At 44.1% G+C, this 19,727-nt stretch overlaps 4 protein-coding genes and 1 pseudogene across 4 annotated transcripts; 2 read left to right on the top strand and 3 right to left on the bottom strand.

Annotated features, from left to right (window-relative positions):
* Window positions 1–254: 254 nt before the first annotated feature.
* LOC111258259 (two-component response regulator-like APRR5) lies at window positions 255–1,529 on the bottom strand. The gene is made up of 2 exons (XM_022829351.1): window positions 695–1,529; window positions 255–600 (listed from the first exon to the last, which is right to left on the bottom strand). The coding sequence occupies exons 1-2, from the start codon at window positions 1,115–1,117 to the stop codon at window positions 313–315; spliced, it is 711 nt and encodes a 236-aa protein (XP_022685086.1). The 5' UTR covers window positions 1,118–1,529; the 3' UTR covers window positions 255–312.
* Window positions 1,530–4,770: 3,241 nt separating this feature from the next.
* Window positions 4,771–8,196, bottom strand: LOC101783073. The gene is made up of 4 exons (XM_022828882.1): window positions 7,397–8,196; window positions 7,155–7,312; window positions 5,592–6,859; window positions 4,771–5,182 (listed from the first exon to the last, which is right to left on the bottom strand). Exons 1-4 carry the CDS (start codon window positions 8,030–8,032, stop codon window positions 5,067–5,069), a joined length of 2,178 nt encoding a protein of 725 aa, XP_022684617.1. The 5' UTR covers window positions 8,033–8,196; the 3' UTR covers window positions 4,771–5,066.
* Window positions 8,197–8,269: 73 nt separating this feature from the next.
* On the bottom strand, window positions 8,270–11,452 carry LOC101779430 (glucuronokinase 1). The gene is made up of 6 exons (XM_004978353.4): window positions 11,094–11,452; window positions 9,664–9,813; window positions 9,228–9,416; window positions 9,003–9,119; window positions 8,721–8,881; window positions 8,270–8,647 (listed from the first exon to the last, which is right to left on the bottom strand). The coding sequence occupies exons 1-6, from the start codon at window positions 11,298–11,300 to the stop codon at window positions 8,401–8,403; spliced, it is 1,071 nt and encodes a 356-aa protein (XP_004978410.1). The 5' UTR covers window positions 11,301–11,452; the 3' UTR covers window positions 8,270–8,400.
* Window positions 10,144–16,007, top strand: LOC101779820 (caffeoylshikimate esterase). Its single transcript, XM_004978354.4, has 8 exons — window positions 10,144–10,860; window positions 13,317–13,410; window positions 13,530–13,562; window positions 13,822–13,968; window positions 14,247–14,377; window positions 14,502–14,639; window positions 14,742–14,840; window positions 15,614–16,007. Exons 2-8 carry the CDS (start codon window positions 13,341–13,343, stop codon window positions 15,830–15,832), a joined length of 837 nt encoding a protein of 278 aa, XP_004978411.1. The 5' UTR covers window positions 10,144–10,860; window positions 13,317–13,340; the 3' UTR covers window positions 15,833–16,007.
* Window positions 14,742–19,483, top strand: LOC101779021 (annotated as a pseudogene).
* Window positions 19,484–19,727: the final 244 nt, after the last annotated feature.

Here is a 19,727-nt window from a genome sequence, read left to right as displayed (position 1 = left end):
GGGCGCGTGATGCGGGAGGCACGCCTAGCGCTTGGTGGCCCTACGCGGCAGTGCTGCTGGTTTTTTGCGCGTGGGGGCAGCACACGCTGTGTATCGTGAGATGGGAGGGAGGCGCACAGAGAGCACATAGATTGGGGGTGCTGCCCGTAAGCGTCCGATAGATTTGACTCCGTCTGGACGTCCGGGCGCTAGCGAGGCTAAGCCATTTGAGATGATCTTTTTATGCATCACAGCATCATAGCAATGGATAGATCGGCACATCCATCAGGAACTTAATTAATGAGAAGTAATTAATCGTTGCAAAGCGTCGATCTAGGGCTGGTAGCTGTAGTGATGGTGAGGCAGAGTAGTAGAGGCCGAGGGGGAGTAGAGGCTGATGGAGGAGACGCCAAGGTAATAAGCGGCAAGCATGTCCTCGTCTAGGTCCATGCCGGCTTCATGCTGCGCTGCCGGCCACCACTCCGACTCTGACTCTGACTGAGGCGGCGCTGCTGCTGCGGCGGCGGGTTGGAGATCCGCCTCCGTGCCATCGCCGGCGTTGCGCGCGAAGCGGCCCTTCACCCTGGGCCGGCTGTCGGCAAGAGTCTTCCGGCAAGCATACTGCATGCATGGGTATTTGTAAGTCAGGGGAAGCAGCTAACTGAAACCAATATATATAATGCAACATATATAGTAGAAAGCATTAGTAGCAGACCGTGATCTTCTTTTGGAAGTTGCGCTGGTTGCGCTTGCTCCGGTACTTGTCGATGCGCTCCCGCCGCTCCTCCGCGCTGTACCTCCCCGGCGCCGCCGCCGCCGCCACCCGTTGCTCTTCCTCCCTGTCGTCCCTGTCCCTGTCCCTGATGAGGAGGTCTCCCGTGCTCATGGCGCGGCGGAACGGAGACGTTGCAGCGGCCAGGCCGGACGACGCCGGGGACATCTGCAGCTGGCCGGGTACAAGGGGAGGGAGAGGGAGCATGTAGCCCGACGGCGGCGGCGATGGCAGGAACGACGCACCTCCGTCGGCAAGGTTGGCAAGCAAGGTGTCTGGTCGATAGGAGAGGATGGCATTGGAATCACAGTTGGCCTCATGATGACCATGGCTGCCTGCTAGCCCCCAGTGATGCTGCGGATACATTCTCTCTAGCTCGACCTCACTTCACTTCACTGGGCATTCAGCTTGTGCTTGTTGGTGTCTACCAGCTAGTGACAGGCAGGCCCTCCCTGGCTCCCTCTCGGGTTTTATATATGTATATATAGAGACTTGAACAAACACAGAGCATCATCAGGTAGAGTAGAGGTAGGATGATGGAACAAACAAACCGTGTGGCCTTGCACTGCTGCCACAACCTAACCGATGTAAGCTGGTGCGCATACACTAACCTTATGCGCGCGGCAGCTTTACTGAATTTCCTTCCTGCCGGTGGACACTAGCTGCAGGCAGGAATTCTCCATGTAATGCAGCAGCAGCACGAATGGATCGACTCAGTGTATGCAGCAGCCACCAAGACCACAAATGATTCTATTCGATTCAACGAGACATGAACAAGTTGGCGATATCTCCTACTTTTTGGTATCAATCTTACACACGATCGATACCCCCACATGCCCTGTGCTGTTGTACACCAGGACACACATGTACAAATGCTCAACTTGCAATTGACCACACCGCAACCGCAACAAAGGGAAACGACCTACCACTCACTAGCACTAGATGTCTGGGTCCAGCCAGGTTCTGGGGAATTGGCATGCCAAATTAAATATTTGTTGCCTGATTCTAACATTCCTCATCATTTCCTAATCACAGCAATGTGAATATGTGGTATGCAAGGGCACAAAGGCAATTGGTACGCAATCGATCCGGTTTGTTCATTGACATCCAGATTTGGAAACAACAAAGACCATAGAAAGGAAGCTCACCGAATGATGATCGCGATTATACAAACGCAAAGGCAACCCTTGACAAGACTCTGTCCCTCCAAAGTCCATCAGCGCACTAGCTCCTATGATAAGCTTCCAAAATCAGAAGTGACATCTCCCAAGATTTTTGGTGATATGATGCCCCCTTTGAACAATATGCAGCCTACAACAAGACTGAGCCCCACAAGAATCAGTCTTGTTTCGAGCAACTATTGGACACAAGTATGCAGCTATAGACCCAGGACGCTGTTTTCAGTTGGCAATTGGTTGGTAACATCAATGGAGTGTCCTTAAACCAATCACAGCACTCCCTGCTCCTATTGTGGCCACACCCTCTCGTGAATCCCTACAGTAGCCCACTCAAGAAATGTGTGTCTCGTTGACATAGCCTGATGCCCTGAAGACTTGAAGTGGCCTTAGCCAACCGACAAGATAAAGTCAAAGGGCACCATTGATCCATTAGCCTTTGACATGCGCCAAGTTGCTTCTATTGTGTACACCACAGTACCTACGACCTCCTTCTAGACACAACCTGCAGCGATTTGAAGATGGCAAAACAGCCACACACAAGTTAAACAATTTGCGCTTCGCTGCACAGAGATGGGTGAAAAAAAAAAGTATTTCACTGAGGCAATGCCTCGTTGTCATGCAACACATCAGTGCATCATTCATGTAAGAATGAAAACAAGAGGGACTAATAGGATAGTGTGCAGTTCTCCTAGATTTTCCTTTTCTTCTACTAGGTCAACTATAAAAATAGTCACACCACTATAGCTTGAGTGGCGATGCAATGATTGTTTAGTTGATGTGTACGAAGAACTTAACAAGACTACATAGACATGCAACTATGCAAATAATTGGCATTCAAGTCCAAAGAAATCCATAATCTCCTAAATTAACTCAAATAGGATGCTTAGTGTAAATTGTAAATCACTATTCATATTCAATGTGAAGTTCAGAATAACTGGTCAACTATCCCGTCATAAGCTTGACCACATAGATGAAGGATTTTCAACTGTCATAAGCTTCAGCTGGAGACCACATAGATGAAAGCTGATAAGACCTCTCATTCTGGTGGGATGCATGATATGGAGAAAAGATTTTGATTCTGCCATGTACATTTTCCTACATGTGCAATGGTGGGTTATGCCTTTTATCACAATTGTGGTCTCTAGAACCTTTTCACACAAAATCGTTAGAAATTTAGAACCATCCAATTTATGGTTGTTTATGTACTGCGCTGTGAAATCAAATTCATTAAAGAGGATTCTTTTACCAATACTAGTAGGATTTTGCTGTCGCACCTCCCAAAATAATGCCCTGAACTAACCACTGCATCCAAAATCAACAAATGAGTGCTTTTGAAAAGCCACCGCAATGCAAACAAAGCCTTACTATACTTTCTCTATACTTCTGTTTCCTTCCAATAGTCTATCTATAAAAGAGCGCAGTCGTAGCGGTAGCAACACGAACGGACAGACCGAAGGACAATGGAGACACCCCCCACCACAGTCGGAACACTGGTGCGAATGCTACGATTGGAGTGAAAACTGATGGGTAGCTCATGCAGATGATAGCTCCTTAGTGCCGAAGTAGCGAAGTAGCCAAGGTCGAGGTGGACGTGGTCGAAGCCGTGAAGGAGGGCGCAGGTCCGAAGCATCAACAGAGGCACATGAGTACACAAAATCAGCAACTTGCCGACAGGTTCAGCAGGACGATGAGCCGACTGTGATGGTAGATGGTGCAACTAAAGAGCGCAAATGCATCTTTAGCAACATTGACAGCGGTGTCCGCGAGTGTGCAGCAATAGGCACGGACTCAGACTGTGAGCCAGCGTGACGAGGACCAGCAGCATGGGTGGCGAACCGCCTGAAAAGGCGGTGACACCAGCGGTGATGGCTTGATCATGAGCGTTACTGCTGCAGCCTAGAGGGCGCAACGACAACCTCGTCCTCAGGAGTGTCGACGATGAAGCAACGTGACAGCAGGGCAACTCAAACCCGATCTCTGATCGGGAGGGAAAAACAGCAGCAAGAGGAACCGCAGGTACAATCTTAAGCGCACCTAGCTTGATGCCCCCACCCATCACCTTATCTCTTCTCGTCGGCAAAGGACATAGAGAAGCAGAGCGGAGGGACGGGGCGAGGTGCAGCCTGAGCTGCACATCCGCTCTCGCTGCACGGCCCTCTCCTCTCGCGCTCAATGGCAGTGGCAGAGCGGAGGAGAGGGCCGACTAGGGAGGGGCGAATCCCCCACGCCGTTGCAACCCGCAAGCAACAGCCGTGAAGGGGCGCGATGGAGGGGCGTGGCGGACAAGGTGCTATGAGGAGGCCTTGATGAGGCCCATCCGGCAATAGATCTCGACGAGGGCGCCGCCCGCGACAACGTCTGCAAGCAGCGCGGCGACCCAGCCCGAACGCGGCGACTTCATGGCGCGGCAGCCTGGCGTCCCCTCGTGCATCCTCCGCAGCCACACGCTCGCGCTCAAGGCAGCGGTGGTGGCGGCGCAGGAGGAGAGGGCAGCGCTGGACTAGATGCGCCGGAGAGGGCGATGAGGACGGTGGAGGCAGCCCGATGAGATCGAATCAACCATCAACGGTGGACCGCGCTGGACTAAATGATCAGATTGTTACCATAACCTTGGACATTGGCAGAATAGTAAGCAAACACCAACTTTTATTTGTTTTCTGACCTATATTTCCTTTCAGTTAATGGACGAACTTATAACATATCTACTACACCATTTACCGGATTTCATGAGGTTGTGTGTTAATCATAGTGGGCCAAGTGGAACTGCCAGCCTCATCAGTCGCTGATCAGATCAAATATATACCTTAATTTATGCAAGGATGGTTTGACTAAACATGAAAGTAGGATCCAAAAGGAGAGTTTCCCTTCACAAAACATGAAAGTTGAGAGCTGTACTTTGTAGTGGCACTGAGAAAAGTTAAAGACCTAGACCACAAATGCAGGAACCAAAAAGAAAGTTTTCCCATCTTTCAGGTAAGTCTCTATTTTCCATAGATACAATACAACTGCTGGTAAAAGTGAAACTGAGATTTCTTACTGGGAAATTCTTCAACCTTCCATTGTTACATAATGATTCAGGGATGGTAAGTGACAACACGTTCCTGTCAAAAGTGAAATAAATCCTCACGTGTGTTTGATCAGCCATTCAACCCTCTTACCTTGCATATTTTCTGCTTGAAATGCAGAGACCTAAGGAAGCCCAAGAAAGGAAGATAAGCTGGATGGTATGGCCTTAGTTTACGTCTTCGCTTTTCTGCAGAATCAACAGAACTTTAGACTTGTTTGGAAGATAGATAATCAACTTATTTTTCGTTTCTACAAAATAAAACCATTTTCACAAAACAAGTCGAATATCCCCAACAGAAACTTAGCTCACTTTGATCTAAACTGGAATATGTTAAGAACACGACGAACAAGAAATATCCTTCCAATTGCCTTTCCCTTACGAAAGAAAGATAATGCAAAACCATTGTATCATCTCACAGAACTAGGTACTAATAGAAGCATAAATGAATTAACAGAAAAGAAATAGTGTTCATCACAAAAAAGACAGTATTAACTGTAACTACTTGAAAGATTTTTGAATAGTAAAGAGTAGAAATAAGTGGAAGTTTTGCAAATTCAAAAAATAAAGTACTTAACACTTGCACATCATATCTTACCTGATCTGATTGTGGACATCTCAACCTTACCACTTGGATAAGAAAATTTTGGTAGTAGCTCATGTGTTTTAGCAACGCTTTTCTCCAAAGAAGCATTTGTTTCCTCGGAATTTTGTTCTTTCAGCTCATCACTTTCGCAACTTGCATCAGTGCTTCTTTTATAACTAGTTAAGCTGATTTCCTGACCATGGAATGCAGGTTCCATTGAAACAGATGTTCTTGTTTTTTTGTCAATGGATTCTGTCTCATTTTCTGCAGTTCGTTCTACGTTTTCATCCATACTTTGCTCTATTTTCCCCTCCATAACTTCCCGTTGAATTATATTACTGTGTAATTTATGACTCGAGTAAAATGCAAGATCCAATGGTGCCTCATCATCTATCCCACTTGGGGGCCACTCTACTAGTTCTGAAGTACCTCTGCAAGTCTCAGCATCAACCTGCATGCCAGCAGACTGGTCCAAATCCTTGTCCTCAGGGCAAACAACAGAACCAGAAGGAATTTCATGATCCACTACGGTTTTTTCCCTCTCACCACCAGCGCAATCAGTGTGATATTTTGTATAAGATTTATCATTAGCAAGTATTTCACTAGACTGGCATGGGCCCTGATCCTCAAGACTAGTGCCAGAAAGCTCAACACCATGGATAAGAGCAGAGCATGATAACTTGGCACTAATACCAGAAGTTGAAGGAATATTGTCACCCACAATGAGGTTCAGCCTGCGTGATTCTGTTGCATCTACTTCCATCGCATCCTGCACAAATTCAACATGCTTCACTATGCCTTTTGGATTAACAGAAGAACCTGGACCAGCCTGCATTAAAGGATTCGGAACAACTTTACTGTCTTCAGTCTTTGCAAGAACAGCATTTTGATAATATGAAGATGCAGGCAGGATAGACTGGCCACAATCTAATAGAACTTCCGTTCTGTCAATTTGTAATGTCTCTTCTTGGGTTTGGGATGGGATTTGTTCATGGTCACCAGACTGTTCTGACAGTTTAGGAAATACAGACACATCAAAATCGTGAGGTTCTTCGTGTGACCCTTCCATTACACCACATATGGGTGAACCACGACGTTCATCAAAGTTGGAAGAAGATTCCAGCTGATTTAGCCCTCCTTCAGATGATACAGAAATCCCAGCAATCCAATCAACGAGCTTGAATTTTGTTGAAGTCAACTGTTCATTTGGTAAAAGTCTGTCGACTCTGATTGTTTCTTTGTAGAAATGTTTCTTCCTCATAGCCTTCAAAACAAGTGACCTGGCGATGAGCAAACAGTATCACATTGCAATTCAAGGAGCATTTGCTTCCTTACTAAATAGAAAGTAGGTGACACAAATTGATAGAGCGGCTGGTTGCAGGTTGCAATCAGAAATCTGAAACTAAATAAAACAAAAGGCTGCTAAATATTTACCAACACTACAAGATGCTCCTTTGCAAAGGGGTTACTGAAATACAATACTATTCAAGCCGAAACTAACCGAATCAGTAAGTTATGCATGCAACAAGCTATCATGCTTTCTGAAATAAGGTGATTGGCAAATGGAGAAGTGACCTGCAGTTTGTGGAGATAGCAGCTTTTGCTCGGTTGATGGGAAGGCCAAGCAAATAGGCAGATAGATTGATGACATCATAGGGCCCTCTGATCTGGGAAGCAGTATGAGCAGCGCTTGAGATGATGAGATTCTTTCCTTTAGTCCAGTCCACCAGGAGCTGAAAATTAGTAGAATGCATTATTATGTAAGTACAAGTGCTGTATATGGTTGCAAAGTGTTCGGAAAAACAATACTGATTGACCTTGACTTCAGCTAGGAGGTTTCTCTTGGCATTGATGTCAGTAGAAATGAGTGGGGAGTAGGCAATCTCAAAATGCAGCCCCTTTTGCAGCGCAAGCTTTAGCATGGGGAGCTTGATGCGGAAGGGCAGCTTACTGTGGGAGGAGAAGTCGATGGAGATGAGATCAAGATGCTGAGCTGAGAGGGGAGTCTGGCAGAGATGGTCGAACGCGGCCTGAGTGAGGGGGCGGGCCGCGACGAGGTCGTAGGTGCGGAGGAGGCGGGCGGCGGAGGGCGCGAGGGCGGAAGCGGCGGCGGCAGCGGAGTCGAGGGAGAGGGTGATGCGGGTGTACTGGCGGAAGGGCTCGGAGGCGGGGGAGGCGAGGTGGCGGCGATGGAGAGCGGCGGGGGGCGGGAGCGGGAGAGAGGAGAGTGGCGGGAAAAGGTCGGTACGGCAGCGGTGGGAGTCGGCGAGGAGGCCGCGGTGGGTGCGGTCGAGAGCGACGGCGGCGTAACCGAGCTCGAGAGCGCGGGCCGTGGCGGCTAAGAGTTGGAGGCGGGAGGAGGAGGGGTTTGAGCTGTCATCGCCGCCACCGCCAATGGACGAGGAGGAGGATGGGAGGAGGCTGAGATCGTAGAAGAGGAGCGGCGGCGCCATTCGTTGGAGCAACTGCGGCGGCGCGGCAAACAACGCGGGGGGAGGGAGGGAGGAGGAAGAAGGAAGAAGAGAAGGCTAGGAACAGGCCCGTAAATAACAACAGGAGGCAGCCCAGGCCCACGTTCTCGAACTCGGCCCGCGTAGGATGCAGCCCAGGCCCGGGTTAGAAATGATTCAGGCCCCCCTGGGCCAGCTGGATGCCAAGGCCGGCAAGGTGAGCACACACGACCAGACACATCATGCAAGGCATCCCACATATCAAAACACATAACCTGGCAAACCATACAGTTATATTGTTTTGTTTCCTTTTACCTCCGAAACAAATAAAACAGTAGCTTCAACTCCTCAACAGCTCATCCATCGTTCCACTAGCAAGTTAACAAGCTTGTCAGCTCCTTGTCCGACAGCGCCGAGGGTGCAACTATGATCTGTTGTACCACAAAGCCAGCCTCCTGGCAAGCCCTGTGGAGAAGCTCCACCTGCGCTTCCCCATCTGGGCAGAGCACAACCACCGCGCCCCCACTGCCTGTGAACTTGGATGACGCGCCCACGGAGCGTGCCACCTCCACCATCTTTATGTTCACTGAACCAAGCACATCATCTCCAAACATTTCTCTACAATTACCACATAAAACTCAATTCGCATTCCAAAACCATGCATGTGCTCAGGTAGGCGCATTAAACTTACCTTCGTAGATCGAAGTTCCTATTCATAAGCCTCGCAAGCTCAGTATAATCCTTCTGCAGCAAAGCCATGTGGCCATCAAGCGCTAGCTGCGCTACTTCCTTCATATGTGATATTATGAACTCGTCACCATCAAACCATCTTTGCCTAACAGTGCTGTGGACCTACGATATAAAACATTGATGGCTGTTGATTTGGAGGACTGAAACATCTCAATCTTATTTTGTGGTGGCATGACAAAATTTAAGCATGAATTGTAGTGTATTGATTTAATTCAATAACAACCTTGCCAGAGTCACTGGGGTTCTCTGCATAGATGAGGTATAGAGGAGGAAGCAGATTGACATCCAAACGCCTGTATATGCCATGACCCAGCTTGTCCATATGCTCCTTGCTAAAATCCTGAGTAAAAAAAAAATGAAACTTAAATAATAGAGTTCGCACTAGGTAGCAGTATGTATGCTGTATGCAGGCGCTTAACTGCCAATAACGAATGCTTGTATCGCGTACCATATAAACCAGTCCCCCATAAACCTGTGCCACTCGGTCCTGAAGTCCAGCAACAATTCCAAGCTCTTTCTCAGCATCAAGAATCAGATTAGGTCTCAATTCAACTTTTATTAAATGCCTGACATCATAGAAGTCAAGAAGGCAGCTTAGAGCAGCACAAACAATAGCGCTTGAACCAGATAGCCCAGCCTACAGAACAAAATTGTCAAGATAATATGTATTAATCTCCAACTCATAAACATATCAACAAAATGTTATAGCTAGGACTTATCTACAGTGCTTCAGGAAAACACAGCTAAAATCTTTTTATGTTGCCAGTTTTCAAGGATAATGATATCTTTTCGCCAGCTATCACACATAGCAATATGAATAGAAGCAGCCAATATGCAATGGGAGCAAAAGAGGCGAACAAAGGAAGAGGATTTCGACTAGTTACCTGCCGAGGAATATTAGTATCGTAGGATAAGGTGAAATTTTCAGCTTTTAGACTGATGTTATTTTGAATACAGTGATTATAGAAAACTTTACAGATAGCCATCAGCAGCCGAACACCTCCATAATATCCTTCACTTTGCAAACGACTCACCTAAACAAAAAGGGAAAGGAATTAATACTTGACAAAAATTATTTGCTTAAATGATGGTAAAGGCATAGTTAAGTGCCTTCATGTTTCAGTAACACCTATCACTGAATATATTTCTTCTTAGCCAAATGGAACCTGATCCAAATGTTTTGCCCTTGTATGCAAACCTCCAAAAATAGTAAACAGAAAAGTTGCCTTGATAACAATACCAGGCTCACTCCAGTCGAGTTAGGAAGATAAGGCCCATTTATATTGAAAATAGTTAAAGAAAAAGTTGCCTTGCGCCAAAATTTCAGAAAGACACGCTTTTTCTGTATTGTAAGTTCGTAAGATTTATTTTTTTAGCATACGAGGGATGGGTGTTCTAATGTTACAATTCAAATAGAAAAATACATTAATCAGTTGTGTTCCTGTTCAGCAGAAAATGGATTCCATGAATTGAAAATGTGCACATAAGAGAGGTGTACAAATACATTCTATGATTGAATTTGCTTGACAAAATTACAATGCTTGATCTGTTGCAATAATGTAACTCGAATCATGAAGAATGATCATCTTGCCCCTAGCTAAGGGTGAAGAAATGAATAATAGATATAACTTATGATATGTCATCAGAGAGGATGACATGGTTGTATGATTTAAATCCAGCATAAGATTTGGCCAAAAGAGGCCTTGATAAGATAAAAGAAACACAAGAACATATTCTTTAATTGTGTTTTCTGGAATTGTATAAAATCAAATCCCACATTACAAGGAATTGTCTGACTCCAACCTTTCAATATAAAGCAATTCTGAAAAAAGAAGATCCTTATCTTATCTTCAGAAAAAAAGAGAGGATGGTGGGTGGAAAAGAAGAGGAAGCACTTATTCTCGAGCTAGTGCTCTGTCTGCAAGTCAGCTAGTATGCCGAGAAGCATTAGAAGGGTCAGCTTGCCAATAAAAAGGACCATCCCTCCTTTGTAAGCGTCAAGAAGTCAAGGCGACGAAAGAAACGAGTAATTAAGTTTAAGACTATTGTTCCTCCATCTGGATCAACTCCTCGGAGGTAAGGTAAGTACTGCTGCAGCTCAGGTTATCAGATCAAATACTCTTGCTGTTTGCTCTGTTGTCTTGTTCTTTTGGTTGTAAATGACGTCTATTAGTGGTATGAATTGGCTATCCAAGTATCCATGTTTAGGGACCCTAGCAACAATAATCCTGCAGCTGAATGTAAATCTCTACTAGTGGAATGGAAGAATAGACATACAGATCGATTGAATTGATAGCAAGAAGGAGTCGCTTACGAGGTGGGGGAGGGAGGGGAAGGCGACGAGGTCGTGGTGCGGGTGAGGCTGGATAAGCAGCTCGGCCGAAGGGCGGAGGCGGACGGTGGCGGAGAAGTCGGCGATGGCGAAGGACAGAGCCCTGCCGCCGTATACGTCGCTGGGGTTGCCCAGGAGCCCCACCCGCGCGTACGCCCGCCGCTCCAACACCATCTCCGCCGCCGCCATCTCCTCCTCCAGTCCTCCTATCGTAGGAAGGGTAGATCAAAGATTCAGAGCGAGAAGATAAACATGATTATTTCAGATTCTCGGTGGGAGTGGAGTTGATAAATATCATTATTGTCACGTGATGCCATTAGAATAATCATAGACACTAATAATCATAGACACAAATTAATTAAGCTAATATAGCTGTACGTGAAATATATTTGTATATTATTATTGACCGTATGTGAGATACTTATGTAATGCACTTCTGTTGCAGGAAACGAGTCGAAGAGCGTATTATAAGATGTTAGAAATATAGCATGATGATCTATAGAATCAATTTCCATCTTCCACTATATGAATTTAAGATAGTCTTATATCTAAATTTTGGAAAGTTATGGAATGCAACATTTTAAGACAAATAGCCTAGATTCCAATTCCTTTAAAATAAAGAATTATTATCTCCGAAAGTCCGAATGGATATATACTCATGTGGAATATAACTCGTGTGTTCTAATATGATTGTTTTGTCAAGCCACCTAATTTAAAATACAATGATCATGACATGGACTGCCATAACATACTAAAATGACCATTCATTCCTTGTTATTTAATAGGGCAAACAATAAAAAGTTGCAATAACATCCAAAGAGAGAACCTTTCACCTATAATGCATTCGTCATTGGAAAACTAGACTATAGTTCTTGTTGGGAAGCCTCAAAGAGCTCGATTTTTCCAATCGGGGCTACGTATTCGGGACTAAAGAGTTTTGCGCTAAAAAAAATATTAGCAATCATCGTGTTGTTGTCTTCGTTGATAGTCTCATTTTCAAACTTTTTTAAAGTGAGAATTATTCATATCAACTATTATATTAGCTTCTTATTTATATGTGAATTTTCATAGTTTTAATAATCTTCGTGCAACTACTAAATCACAGTTAACTTATCTGTTTTACTAGATATTACTTTGGTAAAAAAATACTTCTAAATGTATAAAATATTTATGGTTATTACAAAATCCAAAAAGTGGCAAATCACAATGCATGAATGATTAATAAATATATTTTTTGCAGTATCAATTTACTAGCTTTTGAATTTGAGAGAGATCTAGAGGGCTCACCTTAAGTTGACCAAGTTTAAAATGAATTCACACAAACAGAAAAATAATATTTACATGTTTGAAATTTGGCACATTATGAACATTATGAAAATTGAGTAACACTACAGTTTCAAAGGAAATAATACCCCTTCTTATCAATAGATTTAATATCCCATGGAGGGAGATTGTAGCACTCAAGCAATAAATGGGGCCGCATAGTGGTTGTTGCACCTGTTTTTGGTCATAACCGCAGCCTGCAACCTAGAAGTTTATTAGCCACTTAATCAATTAAGAACAAGTGAAGCACATATGAGGAGTTACTAGTTGCTCTATCAAGGTGTCACGCAACATTTGTGAATATTTATTTTAAGACCTGATGCAACCCAAAAATGAAAAAGATTGTCCATGAGAACAATTAATTTCTTATTATATAGAACATAATCATGTTCTAGCTATAAAAAAACAATTTTCAATTGACTTGATCATGCTAGTACATAGAACCAATAAAAGTTTGGGATGAGCTTATCAATAAGTAGCTTGTTTGAGTTTGCTAAACTTAGCCTGCTTAAAGATAGCTATTTCTTAACCACACAATCTGTGTTGCCATGCATACATGCAAATAATACCACACAAAAATGTGTGCCTTCAAATTAAGCTATCCACACAATGGGGCACCTACTTATCTTTGACCATTTCTAAATATAAATCACTTATGTACACAATATTTTATGCCTTAGTGCTATTGCTTCATTTTCATAGCAAATGGCCGACATTGGTATCAAGTATGAAGAGGTCAATTTATCTTGTCTATTATTTTAATTAGAACTTAACTTATCTGGATAATTTTTATATTTTGTTTTGATGATATAAACAACCATTCAATAAATTTGCATACCAAGTTTCTTCTCAATATCATCTATTCGGATTTTTCTATTGCAGGGATATATTTTGAATTCACGAGGAATGAATTTGTTTACATGTCAATGGAGACCTTCAAACTATGAACCGAAAGCCCTCATATTTCTATGCCATGGTAACTAATAGGGGTTGTTGATATGATGTTGTTTTCAATTTCCAATACAACTTTAATGAAGAGTGAAGTTGTCCTTTTTCGCATTATTTGATTTGGTTCTTTTATTCTACACTTTTTAGGATATGCTATGGAATGCAGCATTTCAATGAGAGGTAAAGACCATAATGATGTGACTTTCATGCACTACTTTATTTCAAAATTAATCATACGACTATGTCTTGGTCACAAATGAATGGTAATGGGTTTAGACCAAGTATGGTACAATTTATGATAGATATAAATCACACCAACTACTCTCCGTGTATTCTTATTAGGGTATGGTATATAGAATCATTATAATTTTAATGAACCTAGTATAAATATATAAAATTTTCATAATTAGCTTATACATCTTGAGATTGTTGCTTTTAGGCACAGGTACTAGGTTGGCGCATGCTGGATTTGCTGTGCATGGAATGGATTATGAAGGCCATGGAAAGTCCTCTGGACTTCAGGGCTATATTACAAGTTTCAATGACATTGTAGTTGATTGCTTGAAGTACTTTGCAAGTGTTTGTGGTATGCATAACTGATGTAATCGCCTATTCTAAGCTCCATTAATACTTCTCATATGCTTAATTATGCAAGCTTTTGGTTATGACGCCACATGTTAGCTGTATTTTATAAGAAGACACCTATATATATTCTCTTATGACCACTTCAAATTCTTTTAAGAAAAACATATCTCATATAGAAATAATGGACATTAAATTTCTAGCACTCAACTACCACACATAATATTTGTATAACTGCATTAACTTTTTTCAAACATTAATACTATGATTCCCCCTTTATAGAGAAAGTAGAGTACAAGAACCAAAGGAGATTCTTGCTTGGAGAATCCATGGGGGGAGCTGTTGTGCTTATGCTTCATAGGAAGGAACCTACTTATTGGGATGGGGCCATTTTAGTTGCTCCAATGTGCAAGGTTACTTTCCAACAATTTTGATTTGTTGCCAACAGCTGTTTGTCATAGTGTCTTTTATAAATATTTAAGACTAAATATCTGATCATGATGAAATTTAATTGCCTATTAGTTACCATTCACACAGATTGTAGAAGATATGAAGCCTCACCCCATTGTGATTTCTATTCTAAGCAAGCTCAGCAATGTGATCCCTACATGGAGAATCATCCCCAATGAAGATATCATTGATAGGGCAATTAAAAGCGAGGAATGGCGTGAAGAGGTATGAGAAAAAGATAGGAAGTCTCAAACCTAAAAGATGATGTAATTTTTGAAATAATTTTTTTTTGTGGAACTACTAGTTATTACCATTGTTTATTATCAGGTAAGAAATAATCATTATTGCTACAAGGGAAAGCCTAGGCTAAAGACTGGTTATGAACTTTTCATGGCAAGCTTGGATATCGAAAACAATCTTGACAAGGTATGAGCAAGGCTTGGAATGGAACTTTTTATCAAAATATTACTTTCCCTAGGTTCTTCACTTTATTTTTGTGTGTACCAAACTGGATCATTTATTTTAGAATGATTATACTCCTATGACCAAAAAAATGACATTCGAGCACAAGGTGTAGCAAGCCTAAAAAAATTGAGCACTAACCATTTTGTTCATACTAGTGTTGTACATTTGAAATGACATGAATACATTTTCCCAAACATACTTTTTTCATGATCACTGAGATTAATTGTGTTCTGGATACCATAAATGTCATACAAAACACCTTTTTTTTTTACCAAATCAGGTAGTTAACTCATATGTGGGCTACGTAAAGGTACTTCATTTAGCTCAATAATCATAATTTGTGCATACTAATTTTACGTGGAAATGTAATGCAATGCAAAGTATGCAATATTAACAGAAGTTTTTTCGAAGTATAAAAATCATATATGTTCGCACAACTGATCTGTCACCATGTTCAGGGGCGGATCCAGAACGGGGCTGCGCCCCGGGCTGAGCTGTTGAATCACACCTAAAATAGTCTAATTTTGTCTCCTAAGCCTCATTTTGTTAGGCTAAACAGCACATAGGTTAAAGGGACTCCATGGTCTCGCCCCGGGCTGCAGCCCGGGCAGCCCGGGCCCTGGATCCGCCCCTGACCATGTTAATAAATTAGCATCCATCAGCTAATAAAACTACTTTTTATTAATTATATGGTGCATTACTATTCTATTATTCTTGTAATTGTTCAAAAATAGGTTACTCTACCGTTCATCATAGTCCACGGTGGTGGTGATGCTGTGACTGACCCATCTGTAAGTGAGGCACTATATACATTAGCGGAGAGCAAGGATAAGACACTAAAGTTGTACCCAGGGATGTGCCATGCTTTGACTTCTGGTGAACCTAAGGAGAACATTGATAGTGTGTTTTCAGACATCATCAAATGGCTGAATGAGAGGGTATCAACTTCGTAACATAAGCGTGGTCGATGCTTACAGTTAACATTAGATCAGATAGTGACTTTAGTGAAAACAAACAAACATTGTTTGTTTCCTATACCGTCTTGTATATAATTAATGTCTTATATACAACAGCTGTAACGAAAATGTTGGATATCAAATTGTTGATGTGAGTGCTAGTTTGTAGTTACATATACATAGTTGCGTGCAAAACGTGTAGGAAGATGGCACCCATCTGTGGATGTACGAATGGGGTAGTAGTTGATGCTGATTTACTGTTCAGGTTTGGAGAGACGTCGGGTTTGAGAACAAACTTTGAAAAATCGAGCGTGGTGCCTATAAGCTACGAAGGTCTTAATCTAGAGGATGTTATTGGAGATCTGGCGGTAACAAGAGCACTTTTCCCGATTAGATATTTGGGCCTGCCACTTACGACGACGCGGTTGAAAAGAGTAGACTTCCAGTATGTTGTCGATAAGACCATTAGCAAGCTCACTGCATGGAACGCGAGGAATATGACCATAGCGGCACGTCTAGCACTCACAAAATCAGTGCTAACCTCGCAGGCGGTGTACCTCCTCTCAACGCCTTGACGCTCCCCAAGAAGTGATGAAGGACATCGATCACAAGCGGAAGAAATTTTTCTAGACTGGGGCTGGGGAAATCACATGCGGAAAATGCAAAGTCAATTGGATGCGATCCGCAAAACCAACTAGGCTCAGGGGAGTGGGGATCCCAAACCTCACAAAGTTCACAAGAAGATTCAGGCTAAGATGGTTACGACAAGAGTGGAAAGAGGAGCATAAACTTTGGGTGGGATCCAAAGTTCCCTGTAACAATATGGATAAAAAGCTCTTTACTGCATGTACCACTATCGACATAGGCGATGGAACGAGGACCTCTTTTTGGAATAGTGGATGGGCACAGAGGCAGTGACCAAGAGATGTAGCTCCACACATTTATTCCATCTCCAAGAAAAAGAATAGATGCGTGCGGGAAACACTACATAATAACAACTGGATTACGGACATCAACCTTCAGCACCGATACTTCTCCGGGCAACACTTCCGAGAGTATGTCCTTCTACGGAAAATTGTACAGCATATGGAACTTCAGCAAGAGGCGGTGGATGACATCAAATGGAAGTTTAGCGCGGACGGGATTTACTCAGCCAAATCCGCATACAACGCACAGTTCATTGGCTCTACATACACCAACTTCAACGCACTGATATGAAAAGTTTGGGCTCCTAGAAGCTGTAAGATCTTTTCCTGGCTTACGATCCAAAACAGACTATGGACGGCGGATAGGCTGCGCAAACGGGGGTGGCCTAATCAATTTAATTGCCTGTTATGCCGTAGCACTCAAGAGTCGGCAATGCACCTATTCACTCAATGTAGGGTGACGTGTAGACTGTGGGATATGGTGGCGAATTAGATATCCTATATGGCGATACAGCCGATGCTATGGGAACAGAAGGAAAGTTTACATCATTGGTGGTTGGCGAGGGCAACAACGCAGTGCTGCTCAAGGAAAGGCATGCGTTCCTTGATCATGCTCATCTCATGGACTGTGTAGAGGGAGAGAAACTCGAGAATTTTTTTAGCGAAAGAAATCTACAACCAACATGATGTTCGAAAAAATTAAAGACGAGGCTGCGATGTGGACTATGGCTGGAGCAAAGGTGGCCGGAGCAAAGCACATTTCCGTTCCACTTGCCCACTGTTAATACTTTCTATTCAACGGACTATATAGGATTGTTATTAATTTTTTCTTTCCTCTTTGCACCGTTCGGTGCTTTGTATTTGTCCGGTCTGAATCTTCTTTTTTTTAATATAATCGGTAGCTCTCCTACCTAGTTCGTTAAAAAAACAGAGATAGCGCTGGTATACGTGAGATGCTCCTCTTCTCACAAGTCACCCGTCATGACGTTATTAATTCTTAGCTTATATAAAATATGAGTACAGGTTGGTTTTTTTTAAAAAAAGCTAGTATCAGCAAGCTAACTAAGGAAAACAACATCCAACATTGCCTTGAAGTAAGAAGAATGGGCTCTAGTTGGTTGAGGTCCCCTTCATCGGCTGATGGAGACCCATTCATCAATTCAAGTCACTGGGTGATTCGTGTTTGATGAATGCTGTATATATCCGCATGTCGTGCTTGACTGGTTTATTTTATCATTTTCATATATTTATCATTTTATTCATTGCGTCAAGGTGTCTTTGAATTTTGAAAGAAAAAGATCTGGTTTATTTTGGTTTCATATCCCTGGGTCTCCTCTCAATTATGGTTTCCTGCTTTTCCGGCCGGCCCTGCTAGCTAGCAGTTGAAGATCATCGATCGAGTTGAATAGTCTATCGCCCTCTTGTCCGTCGTTGATCGGAACATTCAACTCCGGTGGTCTTCTTCATCAATTCCCCGCCGCAGCGTTTCTCCGTCTCCCTGTGTCTGTTGTCTGTCTCCGCGCGCGATGAGCAGCAGCAACGGCGGCAGAGATGATGGCGGCGCGACGTCCTGGACCACGAGTACCAAGAGGTATGATGCGTGTGAGGAGTTGGTTATTATGTCCATGGATCACGGATCTATCCATATATCTATATTCTAGGAGTACGCGAGGAACTCGCGGGGGATGAGCCTCTTCGCCTGCAGATGGCTGCCTGGGAAGAAGAGGAATAAGGATGCTCGTCCTCCCAAGGCGCTCGTCTTCCTCTGCCACGGCTACGCCGTTGAGTGCGGCGTGACCATGCGCGGCACCGGCGAGCGCCTGGCCCGTGCCGGGTACGCCGTGTACGGCCTAGACTACGAGGGCCACGGCCGCTCCGACGGCCTGCAGGGCTACGTCCCAGACTTCGAGGCCCTCGTCCAGGACTGCGACGACCACTTCGCCTCCGTCGTCCGCTCCCACGGCACCACCGTCAGGCACCGCTTCCTGCTCGGCGAGTCCATGGGCGGCGCCGTCGCTCTCCTCCTCCACCGCGCACGCCCCGACTTCTGGACGGGCGCCGTGCTCGTGGCGCCCATGTGCAAGATCGCCGACGACATGCGGCCTCACCCCGTGGTCGTCAGCATCCTGAGGGCCATGAACTCCACATACCCACCTGGAAGGTCGTGCCCACCAACGACGTCATTGACGCCGCCTACAGGACGCAGGAGAAGAGGGACGAGATCCGGGGCAACCCCTACTGCTACAAGGACAAGCCGCGCCTCAAGACCGCGTTCGAGCTGCTCAAGGTCAGCCTGGACGTGGAGGCAAACATCCTGCACCAGGTGTCGCTGCCGTTCCTGATCGTGCACGGCGGCGCGGACAAGGTGACGGACCCTTCGGTGAGCGAGTTGCTGTATCGGCCGACGCTCAAGCTCTACCCAGGCATGTGGCATGCCCTCACCTCCGGCGAGTCGCCCAACAATATCTGGACAGTTTTCCAAGACATCATTGCTTGGCTGGACCACAGATCATCCCATACAACGACGTCGATGGAGGAGCTGCCGGAGGTGGAGCAGAAGGCCAGGCATGACGACCAACATCAGCAGCAGCATGGCAACAAATAGCTAGCTGCTTTATTATATATACGTGTAGGATCCAATATAATAGATGAGTTCAAATTAAATGAGATATTTTGTGGATACATGTATATCACTGTCAGTGATACCAGCTTAGCAACAGAAGACCCTAAAGACGACATTCGATGAAATCCATCAAACGTTCTATGCATTAATGTTTGACACTCCAACCTGATATTGTGTATGGATGAGTTCAGTGATCTAGCTACCTCCTTTCTACAATCAAATGAAAGCTTGCTCCAATATGATGGAACATCCGGAGTACTAGCAGTACTATGTCCATACATCTAAGAATCTGGCGGATCACTTTCACGAAACGTGATTGACAATGCATCGATGAAATTGGGCT

The sequence above is a fragment of the Setaria italica genome, chromosome VIII, assembly GCF_000263155.2.
Source record: "Setaria italica strain Yugu1 chromosome VIII, Setaria_italica_v2.0, whole genome shotgun sequence".
NCBI lineage: Eukaryota > Viridiplantae > Streptophyta > Magnoliopsida > Poales > Poaceae > Setaria > Setaria italica.
This window is presented reverse-complemented; position numbering and strand designations above follow the sequence as displayed.

Bases quoted from the DNA above. Each gene is read 5' to 3' on its own strand.
- LOC111258259 (XM_022829351.1), bottom strand. From the start codon at position 1,117: ATGTATCCGCAGCATCACTGGGGGCTAGCAGGCAGCCATGGTCATCAT. The intron at 601-694 runs GTCTGCTACTAA...CCATGCATGCAG, and splicing joins ACTTCCAAAAGAAGATCACG to TATGCTTGCCGGAAGACTCT.
- LOC101783073 (XM_022828882.1), bottom strand. From the start codon at position 8,032: ATGGCGCCGCCGCTCCTCTTCTACGATCTCAGCCTCCTCCCATCCTCC. The intron at 6,860-7,154 runs GTCACTTCTCCA...GCTCATCGCCAG, and splicing joins GCTATCTCCACAAACTGCAG to GTCACTTGTTTTGAAGGCTA. The intron at 5,183-5,591 runs GTAAGATATGAT...TTGATTCTGCAG, and splicing joins GATGTCCACAATCAGATCAG to AAAAGCGAAGACGTAAACTA.
- LOC101779430 (XM_004978353.4), bottom strand. From the start codon at position 11,300: ATGGCGGCGGCGGAGATGGTGTTGGAGCGGCGGGCGTACGCGCGGGTG. The intron at 9,120-9,227 runs GTACGCGATACA...TTTTTTACTCAG, and splicing joins ATGGGGGACTGGTTTATATG to GATTTTAGCAAGGAGCATAT. The intron at 8,648-8,720 runs GTAAGTTTAATG...TGGTAATTGTAG, and splicing joins AGGAACTTCGATCTACGAAG to AGAAATGTTTGGAGATGATG.
- LOC101779820 (XM_004978354.4), top strand. From the start codon at position 13,341: ATGAATTTGTTTACATGTCAATGGAGACCTTCAAACTATGAACCGAAA. The intron at 14,378-14,501 runs GTTACTTTCCAA...CCATTCACACAG, and splicing joins TAGTTGCTCCAATGTGCAAG to ATTGTAGAAGATATGAAGCC. The intron at 14,841-15,613 runs GTATGAGCAAGG...GTTCAAAAATAG, and splicing joins TCGAAAACAATCTTGACAAG to GTTACTCTACCGTTCATCAT.